Below are 16,949 nucleotides of genomic sequence, written 5' to 3'. Positions count from 1 at the left end.
TCCTCCTCACAGGGCAAGCTCAGGCATATGAGGAGAGCGCAGGAGAGAGTCCAGAGCAAAAATGCCCTGCTGGGACCATTCCTGCCCAGCAGCCACCCCATGCCTTAAGGAACAACTCATCTAATCAGTTAATCAGCAAGATTAATGGGACAGCACAGAATTGATTAGTCCTGGTATAGGGAATAGCCTGAGTTTAAAACAGCTGAAAAAGAAGCCCCAAGAAAGCCTAAAAGTGGGCAGCCTAAAAACAAAATAAAACAAATACAGTATTAGTTTCCAAAGTATTATTTCTTTCCATAGCATCATTATATAACTCAGAAATGGAGGAGGACGAGGAAAACTTCTAAACTAGAATTTTTGATGTACATGCAGCACATTGAAAAAAGGGGGGACACTGCTGTGCAAAAATCATTTACAAAAATCAGAAACAACACCAGAAGAAAACAATAGAGGCTAGAATGTAGTAGAACAGAATTAACTTCTCTGAAAAAGCCAGGAACAGAGATGCCATTGAACAGGTCAGGAATAGCTGTTTCCAAAGGCAGCAAAGGAAGCAGAGCATCAGCACTGTTAAATCTAAATACAAGCAGCTTTTCTTTCCTCAGGGGCTTTCTACTGGAGAAAGCTGTCTAAAATAAGAGGGATATGTCAAAACAACAAGATACACAAAATAATTCATGTAAATCATTAAGAGATACATTCTACAAGATTTCATGGAAATCTCAGTCTCTCCATGCCTAGTAACAGCATGTTTATCAAAGCTGTACAGAGTCACTTGAAAATACAGGTTCTACAGGAAAAAGATGAGAAACAGTTATAATGTCATCTAAAACGATTTCATAAATTCCCCCAGCTGCATAGTCCACCAGACACGATTTTGCAGAATGCTGGAGATAACACAATGACTATTACAGCAGTTAATAAAACCTGAAGGCTTCAACAAAAGCAGTGTTAATAAATGGCAGTTATGCTGTAGAATGTTTTTTAAACACAAAAGCTAAAGCATTTGATAAATTCAAATCAATCATTCTGAAAGAACTGGTTTAGGGTGGAATTATGATTTGCAAAACCCCAATTTTCAGGTTTTAGTATTATTATTATTAAATGTGTACTCTCCTGTTTCTTGCCTCTAGCCCTACTGCAGCTCTGCATGTTTCCTTATTCACAACATAGAGATCCATCCTTGTATGCCATTATAATACAGAGATCCTAATGATGCTTACAGCTTACACCTAACACAGGGAAAACATGCTTTTTTCAGCACTGTATGCAGAAGGGATTAAAAAGTTTTGGTAGACTGAGTCCCTTTTAAATCAGCATCTGTAGCACAGCAGTCTACAAGCTAAGTTGAGACCAAGGCAATTAACCCCATCAATCTAAAAAAAAAAAAGCATAACCACAAAGACAGCTCTTTCTTACCCACTGCTGAACACTATTAGAGCACTTACCAACTACCTAGATTTCTTGGCCATGTCCACCTTTATTTACCACACTTCTGTATTAAGAGAGTATTACAGAACTTTATGGGGAAAAAAAATGAAACGCTGATTTAAATTCTACTGTCATAGTTTAATATTCTCCCTTCTCCAATTTTCTCATATTTAAAGCAAATTCATCACTGACAGACCTCATCTGGCTTCAGCGTGTCACTTAAACAAAAATCACTACTTATAAATCCCTTTAGATAGCTACACTGAAGTCAAACATAACCATTTCTTTTATTTACATTTTAAGTTACAAGCATTTAAACAACACTGGTATCAACATCCTACACTGTCAAGGACAGATCTTCTACGGAAGTTTCAACCCAAATTGAAAAAAATTACATAAGAAACAGACATTATTAAGTAGTTTAACATGATGGACTCCACACTTTTCAAAAACTAAGAGACTTTCTTTCCAACAGCCAATTACCACAAGCTACTCTCTTTTCAGCTTGGGAAGCTCGGTGTGTCTTTTCATACAATGTCTGAGCTACAGGACAGGAGAAGGACTAAGTACAGCAATATTTTACCACATTCTTACTAGGGAGGAAAGATAGTCCTGCAATGAAGGAGTCAGCAGGTCAGTACTTTATTTCCAGCTTGGTTCTGAACTGTTTGTGTGGTCCTGGATCAGCCAGTGACCTCCTGTGCCTGCTCTCTCCATGCACCCTGCAGGGATAAAGCTTGTCCATCTCATGCTATGATATTTGCTTGCTGATTTAGTTTTTGAAAGGAAAGGTGGCAAAGCAAAGAAGACAACTGCCCTGCTAAGAGGAGTGGATGCTGAAGAACCATCTCCTCGCAGATAGTTTGGGTGTTGCATGCTGTTACAACTGATGGCTGCAGCACAAGCAACAGTACAGCAAAGTACATTTCTCTTTCCTAAGGTCAAAGAAAGACGAAGAGAAAACCACAGAAGGACTTAATGCCTCACTTGCTGCAATTAACACCGTTGTGAAATGCATGTGTTAATGAGGTCCTTGCAGAGAATGAGCCACAGGAATACACAATGCTGCTCCCAGGTGAGCAATCCCGTACTCCATCATCTGTGTTTGGAATAAACCTACACAGCTTCCCAGTTAAAGCAGCCCTGTCTTGGCAAGCAGTGATAAAAAGGAGCCCACTCCTACTCTGTGCCCCTCTTTCACAGATGAAGAAGCAGGGCATTGATACATACATTTCCCTTCTCAAATCACAGCATCAGGAAAGCAAAACTAACCAGATATCTCCTGCATCTTCACCACAAGATTCAGCCAATGTTTCTGAAAGGAACCAAAAGATACTGTATCTGTTCCTTAAATCTGAACCACAGCACTTTTAGTCTGTCCTGCTCACTTCTACATATATTGCTTTCTGTAACTCAGGCTCCTGTGCAGAGGGAAACTCACTAAAATGGAGTAAGCAATAGTTTTCACAAAAAAGTACCATTTATTTTTTTACTGTAAATTACTGAAGCTACATTAAACTTCTCTGAACATGCTCTGACTTCTGAATTAGAGTTGAGTAGTGAAATCTTTTAACTGTGTAGGGACACTAAATGTTCAGGCTTTTCTAACAACTTGCACAACCTGTACACATAACCCTACCTGCATGCTAAAAATTAGGCGATTTGAAGCAGTTCATCCTATAATGAAAGAAAGTTATAAAAACTATTCGTCTACTAGCGAGGAATACACCATGGCAGCCCAACCACACAGCAAATCAGAACCCCTGCTTACCCTGCAGTAACAGAGCTGGTGCCTGCAATGGGACACAGAGTGCAACCCAGCACCAGCGAGTCTGGATACAGATGTGGAAATTCAACACCCTGGCAATGACCAGGGCAACAGGGTAAGTCATGAGACAAAGGGGAAAGTTTTATTTGTGGAGTTCTACACCAAGCATAATATATATTAAACCCCATCCTTTAAAAAAACAAAGTGGCAGATTGCATTAGTTCACTTTATCCTTCTGCACATTTGCTTTATTTTTTTTTCAAAATTACTCTATTTTTTTTTCTCCCTTGTCCATTTAACAACATCCCCAAACCAGCAGAGCTTGTCAAAGCTAAAAGCCTTGTCCTGCTGCTGGTGTATCACCAACATATGTTAGGAGCACTTAAATTGCAAGGCTGCAATCTGCTCTCTGAAGGAGGCTGGTAGCAGGTGTGACAGTCTGATCAGCAGAATGAGCTATATATAAAGATGCAAGCAGTGGGGGAGAGGACTCCACAGCTTTGCTTTTACATATCATGCTGTATTTGCAGTCCTACTTATTCAAAAACAGGGAGAGGGGAGCCACAAAGTTAAAATAGACAGACTTTGGCATCTTTGAGCTCAGTGTTTGATCTCACAGCCCCTCTCCCTCAGCAAAGCAAGTGAGCAGCACCAGGCTGTCTCTGATTTGCTGTTCATGCTGAGAAATGCGCAGCTTGCAATTGCAAAGAACTGACCCTCTTACTTATTGCATCTAGTGTACAAACCCAAAGCCATGTGGTCTTCCCCAAAGGCTGGCTTCCCTAGCAGCCATCAGGTAAAAGGCAGGCTGCAAAGGGCTGTTGATTATAAATTGAGTTCAGATCCCTGCTTCCTATCTCAGTTTCCACATTACATTGAAGAGTAACACAAAACACAAACTGAATTATCACACACTTAAGTTCAGAAGGAACAGCACACTTTTTGAAAAAAGTGACAGGAAGATTCTGAATGATAAACAGCATGTTTCTAAAACACTAATTAATTACAGAAAAACTATTACTTTTTATCTCAGTATCACACACAACTTTAATCCCCAAGAGTGATCAAGAAAAAAAATGTGGACTCATTGTGTCTTAATTCTCTCTATTCACCATGTCTCTGGCATCCACCAGCCTTTGGAAACAGTTTTTCAGAAGGCAACAAAACACTGGCTCACTGAATTAGAAGCAGCTTGTGAAGGCTGCTAGAGTTAAAGCAGTCTTTACACACTGTCTAATCACAGACATAATACATGGGCTTATAAAGGGTAACACAGACCACCTGTAAAACCCATAAAATCAGCAACTTCTCTGCTGCCCAGAGAAGCTGCAGGTGCCCCATTCCTGGAGGTGTTCAAGGCCAGGTTGGATCAGGCTTTGAGTAACCTGGTCTAATGGAAGGTGTCCTTGCCTATGACAAGGGGATTGGAAGCAGGTCATCTTTAAGGTCCCTTCCAACCCAAACCACTCTATGAGTCTATGAAAACAAGACATAAAGCTTACAGAACTAGTTATTATGATTTACAGATTCCAAATAGTTTAATAACTTCCGCATGAAGCAAATTTTAAAAGCCTTTTTATTTTGTTCTGAGACCAAGCAAGTGCTGAACTATGACATTGAGGCAATTTAGAGTAAAAAAGGCCATATCATAGTAATTGGGCTCAAGTACCATGAATGTGGATGGCTATGGTAAATATTTTAATTGAGAAGAGTAATATGCATGCATGAGGCATTTACAGATCCACCTTGATAGCATTTTTATAAAGGGAACAACTATGAGGATCTATCTGATCAAACTGAACAGCCCACAGGACACCTACAGCCTAGAGCATTGCCCAAACCTTTCCTCAGCCATTTACACTGGCCACTGGGAAAATAACACCACAAAAAGCAGATTTAATCAAGTCTGAAATACACAACTGTGAAAAAGTATTTTGGAAGTAGATTTAGGATACAGTTCCCTTCAGCAGATTGTTTAGACTTTTCCAGACGCCAAAAGGTAAACAGCAGTATATTCAAGCTAATTACCTCAGATTCAAATTTCACAAGAACATTTAACTCAGCACAGATTAGCTTTTCATACAAGCTAGCTCCCCTTCACTGCTGCTTCCATTCCTCAGCTAGGCAATTCTACCAGCAAAAGAAACTTCTTAGCTCCACAGAGACAGGGTAAGGATCAGGAGTCTTTTGAGCTAAATATTTCATAAACACCTTCATATTGTATCTCCATAAAAGCTACAATACAGGATGTTCATTACCTGTGGCTTCCAATTTAGCAGAGGCTTCAAGCTAACAACAGCTATTTTATGGCAATGCCAAAGCAACAAAAGGGTCATCAGGAATTTACTTCAAACAGCTATACTAATAAAGGAGAGACTTATAGACACTGATCACATTTCACACACATGAACATCTGGGTTTAGTTTACCAAAGAATTCTGTTCCTGAGTGATCACTGGGTACAGAGTAAGGAGACTACTCCATTGCCTAACACAACCACACACTAAATATGCTGCTTTACATACAGAGCATAACATTTTCTTTCAGATCAGGTTAGTTAAGTCCAGAAAATATAGAAGGTTTTCTCTTCAAATGGAAGCTCTTAAACATACAAATATTTTGCATACAGTTATAGTCATTAAAAGTCACATTCATTGGCCTTTTTACAAAGAGAGCCTATGCTAACACAGTATTCTGAATTTAAAAGCGCTACTTTATTTCAGCCAGTCTACTTTTTCTTGATATTTCTTCATTCAAACTTCAATTTTCCCAGAATTATTACAGATAGCATTTATTTATGTAATTTTTCATTTGTAAAAAAAAACCTAGAAAGAGCAACTAAAGCTACTGTTAAAAAAACTCAATGAGAGCAAAAACCATCAAACCTATCTTCTAAAATCAGTATTCTTAATGACATTAAAAAATGTTCAATAGAGGATTTGGAAACAATGCTCTGAACTTGCACCATGCCCAAAAGACAGGACTCAGTCTGACTGAGGGTGGAGAAGTCCCTTGTGCTGGGTCTTTTCCTTTCTCCCATCCCCAGGTACCTCGTTCCTACCATGCCACAAAAGAAGTTTTGGTAGCATTTAGGGGTTAACCCAGAGCACACCCTCACCCTGATTCAAACCCGACCTGCTGCCTCACTGAGCTCTCTCTCACACACACAGCTCACAGGAGCCCTGCAAAGCTGGCTACCCCACTCCAGGAGAGCCACAGCCATTGCTGGGCTACCTCCCCTCATCTCCCTGCAAAAGCAGCAGCATTTATTCTCTTACCCAGCACTCATCTCTATAGTAAAAACCAGAAACACCCAGCAGAATAATTGAGGTGCATAGAGATGACTGCTCTCCTACTATTGTAATACTCTCCAAATTACTGTAATTGCACAATACTTTTCAACTTTTAGCAAAGCCTAACACTTCAGGCTAGCAGTCTTCCAGCAGCCTGCTACTGCCAGAGACAAATCCAAGGTGAGTAAAATCCCTTCCCTCGTCAGGCTGCACACAGTGCTGAGGCCAGAGCTCATTCACCAGGAATGGATGGCCACCACAGCCCTGCTGCCTAAATTCTTCTTCTTTTGGTACCTGGCTGCTTTCCTAGTGCTCACAGCTGCAGGCACAAAGTCTTCATAAGAAGGCAGAGGGGCAAACTGACAGCACAAACAAATGCACACTTAAAGCAACACAAATGACATATGGTCCAACAGGTTCTTGGAGAGGTCAAATTAAATCAAGCTTTGTTATTTCACTTAGCAGCTTATTAAAGAAGCAAAAGGTTCTGAAGCTTCCAATTTATTGGGGTTTTTCAACTGTCATTTAAGTTGTTATAGCAACCAAACTTTCAGCTGCGTGGTCTCAGAGACACTCCAGCAACCCCAGAAGTAATTTTTCCAATATTTACTGAATTCAGCTCCTTCCTGTTCAGGCCCTTAAGAACTTGGAACAAAGTTGTTCGTTATATGCACAAAGATCTGTATTCCTGCAAGGTTCTCACAAGTAAGATATTGCTTCTGACATTTAACAGAGGAGAAAAAAACATTATGTGGCCTTTGCCTAGGGGGAAGATAGAGTAACTCAACAACTTTGAAAGCGCATGCAAAAAAGATGGGGTAAGGTGAAACTACTTTTCCATTTACTAAGTGTGGCTACATTTCTTCAAACAAATGAAAACACCTAAGTGGGTGCACACACAAACATACAGGCATTCCCAGAAGTTCTATCTCCATTTAAAATACTTTATACCCATGTAACTATTTTTTTTCTAGTAATACACATCAACACCAGAAACATTTTAAATTGCTATTCTGAGTCTGTAAAGACATGTACGCCCAGAAAAAAAAAAAATCCTATAAATGTGGCTACTTAAAAAGAAAACTGCTAATGATATACCAGCTTGCTCCTCCTGCAACAAATTCGTGATTTCACTGCATCAGCAGCAGGCTGAGTATGAGCAAATGTGGGGAGAACGGCCAAAAATATGACACTGCTTTTCCAAAACAGAGTCTATTTTCCCCACCAAATCAAGGACACGCTACTTTCACTAAGCTTATTGCCCAGAAGGAAAAGCTTCCTATAATAAATTCCACAGGTTGATTTTTTAAAAAAGCCTTTGGGTGATATCTGTTGCACCACTGAGGTCAATTTCTCATCCTCTTGCTAAATGGACTGTTTGCCTCCAGAGCACCAAGTTAACCCATTTCTTCCCCTCTTTGGAATTTTCTGTTTGTCTGTACCTCATTTACTGCACTGGTGTCTTGCTTCCATGCAAACTCCCATTTCCCACCCAAGTGAGAAGAAAAAGCAATGGGAGTCATACCGATCTATCCTTTAAAAGCATTTCTGTTGTCATTATATTGCAAAGGTTTCACACTGTTGTCTCCTTATTGCAAGAGTTTCATACCTCCTTGATGTTTCTCGTAGGCAGCTCCTCCAAGCACTGACTCTTCCTCCTTCTTACAGCAGCCAGCTGACCCAAACTCCCCTCAACCAACCAATCCACTCTTTTATAACACTCTTCTTATTGGCTACAGCTGTGGCCTGTTAAAGTCAGGCCTGTTCCCAACCACTAATAATTGGCTCAGCTACAACTCCTTAAGGTGTAAGATTACTTTCTATGCTACCTCTATTTTCTTATATTGTATCCCCCTACACATTTCCTTTCACCAAACTCCAAGGACATCCCATCCTTTTTTTCAACCCTATATTAGGAGTCCTAGTAAAATATCTGTATTGTATTTGAATATCTGTATATAGGCTTTGCCCTGATAAGCCCAGGTTGTTCTTGATGGGCTGCAGCTACGATGTCCGTAATTGGGCTGCAGCTGTAGCTAGTGAAGATAACTGTGATAAAAGGGAGTGGGCTTGGCCAGTCAGGGAGAGTCTGGAAAGAACCATGACCAAAAAGCAGCAAAGAGCAGAACAAGTCTGTGTTGTGAAGAACTGCACCCAAGAAATATCATCGAGAAGGTACAAGACTTTAGAAATATAAAATACAACAAGATAACAACACAACCCACAGAAGATCATCCTTCTCCCCGCAGTCTCCCTTCTGCCTGCCCTGTTTCTGTCACCACAGACATCCTGACCATCGGGAGGCAACAGCAGCCAACGTATCCAGCACCAAGCCATGGTGTCTGGCAGGAACACAGCAGCACCCCAGGGCCCAGCTCCAGGGGATGCTCATCTCTGCTCCTGGGCAGCAAGGATCACCTTGCACAGAACCTCTCTTGGTCTTCACTCCTCCTCTCCTGCACCAGAGACCCCAGCCTTGAGATGTAGTGTGGGATGCAGTCCAAGAGTTTTAGCAGGAAAATAGGAATGCATTTCTCCTTTTGTTTGGGACTAAATAGGTGATTCGTGTGCATCACTTTGCCACAGGGATTGAAGTAGAAAATAAGTTAACACCAAGTTACCAAAAAAAGGAAAAGAGAACAAAAAAAAATTGCAACAAAATAGTTATTAAAATTATTTCAAATTTAACAAATACCTGGGACCAACTTAAAAAAATAACTAAGGATACCCATAGGAAAAAAAAATAATCTAACACTGTTGAGGTATTGTAGCAAGTAAAACTAATGTGATTCCTTCAAAAAACAAAAAGGCCTTAATATTTGCTGTTAATTTAAAATTATTTTCCCCAATTTAAAATTTGACTCATATCTCTTTCACTAGCAATATTAGTCATGTTGACAAGTATTATGTATATCTGTGCTGCTGTTTTTCTTTTTACTTTCTTGGTTTTTTTAAACAGCCTCACTGGATTATGTAACTTAGCTCAAAGGCAGTTTGGTTTTTGGTGGTGTTTTTTATCCATTTTCCAGTACCAGACTTGCTGAGCATTACATCAAAATGACCTCAAAGAAACAAAGAAAATATATAATGTATATTAAAAAGAAGGAGAAAAAAATAAAGCACAGATGCCCTAAAGTATCTTCCAGAATTTTTTAATACTTTTTGCTTCACTTTTTATTTTCTTACTGCTCAGAAAATATTTCTGAGTGAGAACATCTGTGCTATATTCTGGATTGATGTTAGAAGAATTCCACTTTATTTTCAATCTACATAAGCACTGGTTCAGCATTGTTGCATGTTTTATCCATTCAATTTATATTTGGATGAAATGGTTTGTTTTCCTTTGAAGGACCAGGAAATTGTTTTAAAGCTACATGAACCCTATTCTGTATAACTAAGATCACCAGCATTTCTCCCCCATTTACTCAGTCTTATTTTACCAGATTAAATGTGCCACGACCAAAAGATGTCATAGTCTGGTACAACTGAGAAAGTGTTACTTCCAGTGGTGCTTTTGTAACAGAGCTAAAACATCTGTGACTGTTATAAGTGAAGTTAAAGTGTAAAAAGCTATGAGAATCAGATGCCTTTCCACTGGTGGAAGGCTATATTGCCCAGGAGAAGAAAGGCTGGCAACTCCCTAAACCCCAGATTGCCTGCAGGAACCGTTCCCCAAATGCGCTGAGCACTTTCACAGGCTCCTGCACAGTCCTCCCCTCAGAGCTACAGGAATTGCTCAGCAGCTGAATGGTGCTTTGCTCAAAGGGAAATGGCTCTCCAGCCACTCTTCCACAAACACACACTTCACTTTCATCACTGTAAGTAACAGGGAAACACTGAGAAACCACATCATGCCAAACTGAAATCCATGGTGCATCCTGTCCAGGCAGAGATAGGTGCTGCTCACACCAGCCAGCCCCAGCAGCACCACACACTTCCTTCACTGAAAGCACCTTCAAAGCTGAAGGGCTTACAGGGTGTCCACTTCTCAAGACCCTCTTTTTAAACACTACAGAATTCAGTCTTCTTTATTAGCTTTGAATAATCCCAAGTGCCTGCTTGCTCAAATCTCAGGGCTACAGCCCCAGCGTGGCTCTCAGGCCTTCTTAAGACAAGTCTCCTCCCTTGTTGCATGGATGGCACAGAACAAAGGCAAGAGCTGGCAGAGAGGGCATGGCAGGGCTTGTGCAGCTCCTGCCTTGCAAGCCCCAGGTCCCTGGGGCACAGCACTGCTGTACAGCAAAGTGCCCATGCCAAGGACTTCCACAGCCACTGCCTCACTCGCTCCAAAGGTTCATTTCTATCTTCACCCTGCAAATTCTCTTGCCATGTGCGAGAGCCACCTGTATTTACAGATGAGCCAATGACAGGAAAACATTGATTTGGCTGAAAACACAGACAGAATTGGAGAGAAGAGGTTAAAGGAAAGTTTTCCATAATGAGCAGAGGGAATTTATCACTATAGCCTTGCATTTCCAGCACCAAACCTGCAGGATCACACAGCAGCTTTCTAAATGTGAAGCAATCATGACCCATTTCAGTACTGATCTTCCCTAAATCAGCATTTCTGCAGGGCTGCTCACCAAGGCCCAGCAGAATGACGTTCCTGTCAGCTAGGTTTCACTGCACTGTTGGGAGCCCGGCGTCACTGAAGAGGCCAAGAGCCAGCTGGAGAAAACTGCCCACAGCCCCACGGAATCCTGGCTGACTTTAGGTAAATCACTGAAATATTACCCAGCCAACAGTGAATGCAGAGCCCAGACACATCATCCTGGGGTGCAAAATAGAACTAAACTGATAGCCAACTGAGCAGCAGGGGTGACAGGGATTTTTTTGGCATTTTGGTTCCTTTTTGGGGTTAAGAGGATTCCTGTGCATTCTGGAAATTGCCTGTAAGATTTCTTTCTACTTAAAAAAGGCTTTGCACATATAGAAAAATCTGCACATATAGAAAAATGAAATCCAAATCTAAAAAAAAAAAAAAACAAGAAAAAAGAAAAAAAACACACATAAACAAAAAGAACTTGAAATCTTTTTTATGCTAAATTTAGCCACTGCTGCCCTTGAGTATTGCCAAAGGGATCACTGAATGGGCATTGTGGCAGATCCATTTAAGCCTGTGGCAAAAACCTAGTGGTCAGGCTCAAGGAGAGAATGTGCCAAGAACAACACAAAGCCCAAGTAAAATCAGCAGATTTTCATACCAACCCAGCCATGTGTTAGGCTCTACAAACCATGCCCCAGTGACACAGTCATGAGGAACTGTGCAACTGTTTGCTCTGTAGAATGTAACTTGCATCAAAGCTGCCGTTGTGCACCTGACAGAGAACCAGGTGTCTGAGAACTGACTTTTAGGCAAATAATCCCCATTAGCTGGCACTGGGGGGGATAAAACCAAAAACAGAAAAAAAAGCAAGCTTCACAGACACAATCACTCAGACTTCAACCTTCCTCCCTCACAACTCCCTGCTGATGAATGTCAGACCTACCAAAGAGATGGAGCTTTAAGCTTTGGGTGGCCTAATCTCCCAATGTACAAATTACACGAGAATATGGTCATCTGACACCTGTTACCTTTGCTTACCCTGCCAACTCTCCTGCAGTTCTGGTCTCTTATCAGCAACAGCCTCTAACACTATCAAAGAGAAGATTACAATTTCTTTTCACAAATATTAATGCACTGCAGTTTTCAAATTAACAATTGAAGTATTGTTCCATGCAACATCAAAACCTCCACAAAACTTCATCTCCTACAGCATGTGGCATGGGAGAGGGAAAAGGTGTCTCAAGACTTCTATTAAAATAATTTTGATTCTGCAAGAAAACTGTTTATTTCTTTTAACTGGAAAATGAGGGTTATATATGACATCTAGGAACACCACTACAAGCTCATGATATGCAGGGCATCAGCCTGAACTATCATGGAGACCAAACAATCCCTCTAGGGACTCAATGTGACATTCAACAACTCCAGCAAATCTGCAACTTCCTATTTCATATTCTTGCTTACCATACTCATTTACATCACATGATTTTTTTTTAATTATATCTACCCATTGCTTATGCATACCTATTTTTACTTGCAAGAAAAAGAAGATAAAAGTTAAAATGCTTACAATATCCTCTGCAAAAATCAAAGCACAAGAGATTATGCTGACCGTGAAAAGTCAACAAAAAAAGTCAGAAACAACTCTGGCAACATCTAGATCAAACCAAAGTTACAAGATGCACAATTACTTCCTTTCAATTGTTGCTTGATACATCATTTTTATAATAATTTTCCACCTTTTAACACTGGTTCAATATTTGATAAGCATGTTTCATCTCAACTGTCTGTCTGCTTTTTTCTTTTTGGTGCAGGCCACTCAGATGTGGCTGACCACCCCTCTTTAATCCCCCTTACCTTCCTGCAAGTTTTTAACCAGTAAATTAATTGCTAGGACCGCACCAACTCCAAATCTGCACAACCCTTGACCAGCAGGGTCTGGAAAATTCCTGAGGCCAGCTGTCCCCTGCCCAAGTTGCACTCCTTTAAGGCTCAGGCAGAGATTGTGCCAGAGGCTGCATCACTCCATCCAGCCACACAAAAGTGCACCATTAGCGTGCCCCCATGAAAACTGGGTTTCATTTAACATGATCGATTTTGCTGACTCCACTTGCCCTGAACAAGGTGGACATTTCAAACATCTTTCATCATTTGCTTGTTCATTTCCTGCAAACACAACCTGCAGAGAGAACGCATGTTTCAGAAACAAAGCTTCTCTTGGAATAAAAGCAAAAGAACAGAAAAATTTATACACACTACAGAGACCAGCCTTTAAACACAGCCTGTCATATTAATAACTAATTCCACACACAAAGACTTAGCACTGACAGCAGTATTAATCCATAATACATTTTTGGATAAATTTGAGGATTCACTCAGAATCCTCATCAAAGACATAGCACCCAGAACTAACTGCGGTTATCTGCAGTTGTGCTATTTGTATGTTTTGAACTCCTAAAATTTTTCAGAGAGGAGAACTGTACTATTATGTGGATTGTTCTCCATAAGTACTTTTTCACGTCTCTTCAACCTAAATAATACCAAACCAGAACACTGAGGTCAAATTCTGAAGTTATTCATTCCTGGCACTCTGCAAGCATGGTTTTGGGCTGCCTCACTACAACTGCACAGGGACATCCTAAGTGCACTGTGCAGATCACTTACTGCTAATCACAAGTGGGAAACCGTGACAAAGCGGGGGGAAATCAGGGAAGGGCTGACAACTCAGTTCTCAAGGAATTCTCCTGAAAGAACTGCTGCATACAGTAGACACACACATTCTTGCAGGATGAGAAATGCTGCTTTGCCTGTAAGTATGAAAACCATAAACTTCATTCAAATATTTTGAATAATCTTCCACCAGATATGCTTCTTTCCATACAAGTATAGTGGTGGTGAAGTAGATTTCAGTGTCAGCTTGATACCAGCTGCCAGACTGAAAGTTCATATGGGCACATATACTTTGATCTTCTCAGTTAGGAATTACTTTGTCCCCTTTCTTGTCTCCTTATGAACTGAAGATTTGCTCATCTGCTACACTAGCACAGAAAGGAACCATCTAACTGCTATGAAAACAGAGTCATCAGTGGAATTCCAGCATCCAAACCATACAATTACTATGTTACTCTACTGCAAGCACAGCAAACAGTGTTATACACCTACTTACAAAACTTACTGTAAGATCCAGTTTCCTCCCACCTAAACATCACCACAGAAAATGTTCAGCAAATTCAAGTTAGAAGTAAGGTTTGACAGTGACCATATAAAACACTCAGAGAAAGTCCATGGACACTGCTACTGTTTTCAACCACAGACTTTCCATCCAATAGAAACAATCTCGGTAATTGCAGCTACCTCATGTCCACACCAGTGGCATTCAGCATAACCACCATATAAATACTAATAAATAAAACCACCATGTCATTTTAACCCAGGATGCAGAGCTTTTGATACCTGGGACCAGTCAAAGCCTGGCTGCCCCTCTGGCTGTCCCTTTAACAAGTACATGGCCATATTAAGAGTTACTTTTTTTCCCTCCCAGGCTTCCACAGGTGGGCCACTTTTGCTCTGAACTGAAATTTGCAATGATGTAACCTTTTCCTGGTGACTGTTGTGTGCCTCCCCTGTGCTTATAACTTCAATCCCTCCCGGGTTTAACATTATGCTGCAGAATGCAACTGCCACCCCTCAATGTAACTAAATACTTGGAAGCCAGGATGCAGTCCATTGGCACAGGAGTTACACGGGGCAGTTTTGGAACAAAACACAGCAAAATAATTACTTTTATTAATGCTGTAATACTGAAGAGCAAATGCTGCAAACATTTCTCATCTGAATGGCCCAATGAGGCATTCAGTGTTCCACAGTCTCACTTTACTGATCACTGCTTTACCTTAACCAGAGAGGTACTTTCAGCCCCAGACCCTCATATGCAAGTAGACTGCCATATGCATTAACTGCTGTATATGAATGACAGCTGGTATGCAGCCACAGCCATATCCTCGAGAATCATTTTTCTCTTTTTCCAGATGGAATCAGAATATGTTTGCTGTCTTCAAAACCATGCACTTTAGGAATCAGGTGGGGAGGTGATGGGAAACTCAGTTACTTTTCTCCTTCCAGCATTTGGAATTATCTATGAAAAAACTGATTTTAAAAATTTTCTCAGGAATCACTTCAAACCAATCAACGAAATGTTCACAATATTCCTCCCACTGCATGTTTCAGGACAACCTGGCAGTCTGCATTTGCCAAAGTAAAACTTCCAGGATCAGAAGTGTAAAATGTCTCAGAAGGGATGAGAGGGAAAAGCACACTAAAACTTCTTAGATCGATAAGGCAGAGGAAAGGGGAAGGGCACTGCTGAATTTCTCAGCCAGCGATGGTCATACTGCCCAAAAAACCAGTTGACTAAAAAGAAGTTTGCAGCAACAAGAAAGTACGGGAGGGGGGAGGGGGGGAAGGGAGGAGGGGAGGAAAGAGAGAAAGGAAAAATTTAAAAAAAAAAAAAAAAAAAAAAAAAAAAGGAAGAAACTCAAAGCCCAACAAGTTGCCCATGGAGGGAAAGCCAAGTCTGCAACTGCCTGCACACGCACAGCCCGAGATTTCAACATGGGGCTGCGAGAGGCCGGCGCGGGCGGCTGTGGGGCTGCGCCGCGGGCCGGGCCGGCGCCCCCCGCACCCCGGGCACGGCGGAGCGTCCCGCAGCGCGCAGAGCAGCCTCCCCCGCGGCGCGGCGGGCGCGGAGGTGCCGCGGGCGGCCGCGCTGCTGCTGCGGGCCCTCCGAGCCTCGCCCGGCGCGGGGGGCGGCCCGCGGGCGCTGCCGGACGCCCCTGCGGCGGGGTCCCCTCGCACCGCCCTCAGCGCCGGGCCTGGAGGGCCGGGAAGCCTGGAGCTGGAGTTCCAGCCCTGAGCGGCGACTCCCGCCCGGCCCGCTGCGCCTCGGCCCCGCCGCCCGCCCCGGGGCAGAGCCGGCACCGCCGGCCTCCGCGCTGCTCCGCCGGCCGGGTTCGGGCGGCTCCCGCACCGACACCCCCGGGAGCCGCCGGGCACCGGCGAACAAAGGGCCGAGGCCCGCCAGGCGCCCGCGGGGAGCCGCGGAGGGGCCGCGCTGGCCGCTGCGGAGGGGCCGAGCCCCCCCCCCCCGGGCCTCCGCTCCCTGCGGTGGCGCCGGGCACTCGCTCCCCGCGGGCTCCGCCGCCGCCACCGGCCGCCCCCGGCCCCGCTCCCGCCGCTCCCCACGGCGGGGCAGCCCGGACTTTCCCCCTCTCTTCCCTCCCCACTCCGGGAAGCGCCATATTGATCGCGGGCGCCGCTCCCCGCGCCCCTCACCTTGGCGATCGCCTTCTTGTACCGGGTCACCGCTTGCTGGATCAAGCTGAAAACTTTCATGTTCCCGTCCCCGCAGGGCACGACCACCCGCGTCCTCCCGAAGCACACCGTGACTTTCATCCTGTGCGGCCGGGGGGCTCCCGCGTCCCTCCGGCCCCGCGCAGCCTTCCTCCTCCTCCTCCTCCTCTTCCCCTCCGCCCTCCGCCACGGCCGCCCCCCGGCGGGGCGCGGCGCTCAGCCCCCGGCCGCCGCCGGGCTGCCGCTGCGGGCGCCCTGCCTCCGCCCCGGCGTCGCGGCCGGCCCGCCGAGGCGCGGGGAAGGGAGGGCAGCGCAGGACGGGGCCGGTGCTGCCTTCCCGAGGGCCGGGGGCCGCTCACATGCCGCGGCGCTGCCCGCGGCCACCTGCTCGGCTCCTGCCCCGGCGCGCAGCGGCGGCGGGCGGGGCGGCGGCGCTGGCTCCCGCTCCGGAGGCGTGGGGCGGTGCGGCGGGGCGGGGGCAGCCGGCCGGCTCCGCGGGGCGCCGGCAGCGCGGACGGGGCGGGGGAGCCGCCGGGCCCCGCACACGGTCGGAGACAGTGCCC

The 16,949-nt window shown here is 43.9% G+C and overlaps 1 protein-coding gene across 11 annotated transcripts in view; it reads right to left on the bottom strand.

The window, feature by feature from the left end:
- The window catches only part of PARD3 (par-3 family cell polarity regulator), a 444,439-nt gene extending 427,889 nt beyond the window's left edge, over positions 1 to 16,550 (bottom strand). For all 11 annotated transcript variants that reach the window (XR_009275724.1, XM_058819864.1, XM_058820106.1 and 8 more), the window contains exon 1: positions 16,369 to 16,550. Coding sequence is in view for 10 of the 11 variants with exons in the window: in XM_058819864.1 (XP_058675847.1) it covers positions 16,369 to 16,488 (120 nt within the window). In the remaining variant the exon portion in view is untranslated. The remainder of the gene's footprint in view (positions 1 to 16,368) is intronic.
- Positions 16,551 to 16,949: the final 399 nt, after the last annotated feature.

Source organism: Ammospiza caudacuta, chromosome 1, assembly GCF_027887145.1.
Source record: "Ammospiza caudacuta isolate bAmmCau1 chromosome 1, bAmmCau1.pri, whole genome shotgun sequence".
Lineage (NCBI taxonomy): Eukaryota > Metazoa > Chordata > Aves > Passeriformes > Passerellidae > Ammospiza > Ammospiza caudacuta.
This window is presented reverse-complemented; position numbering and strand designations above follow the sequence as displayed.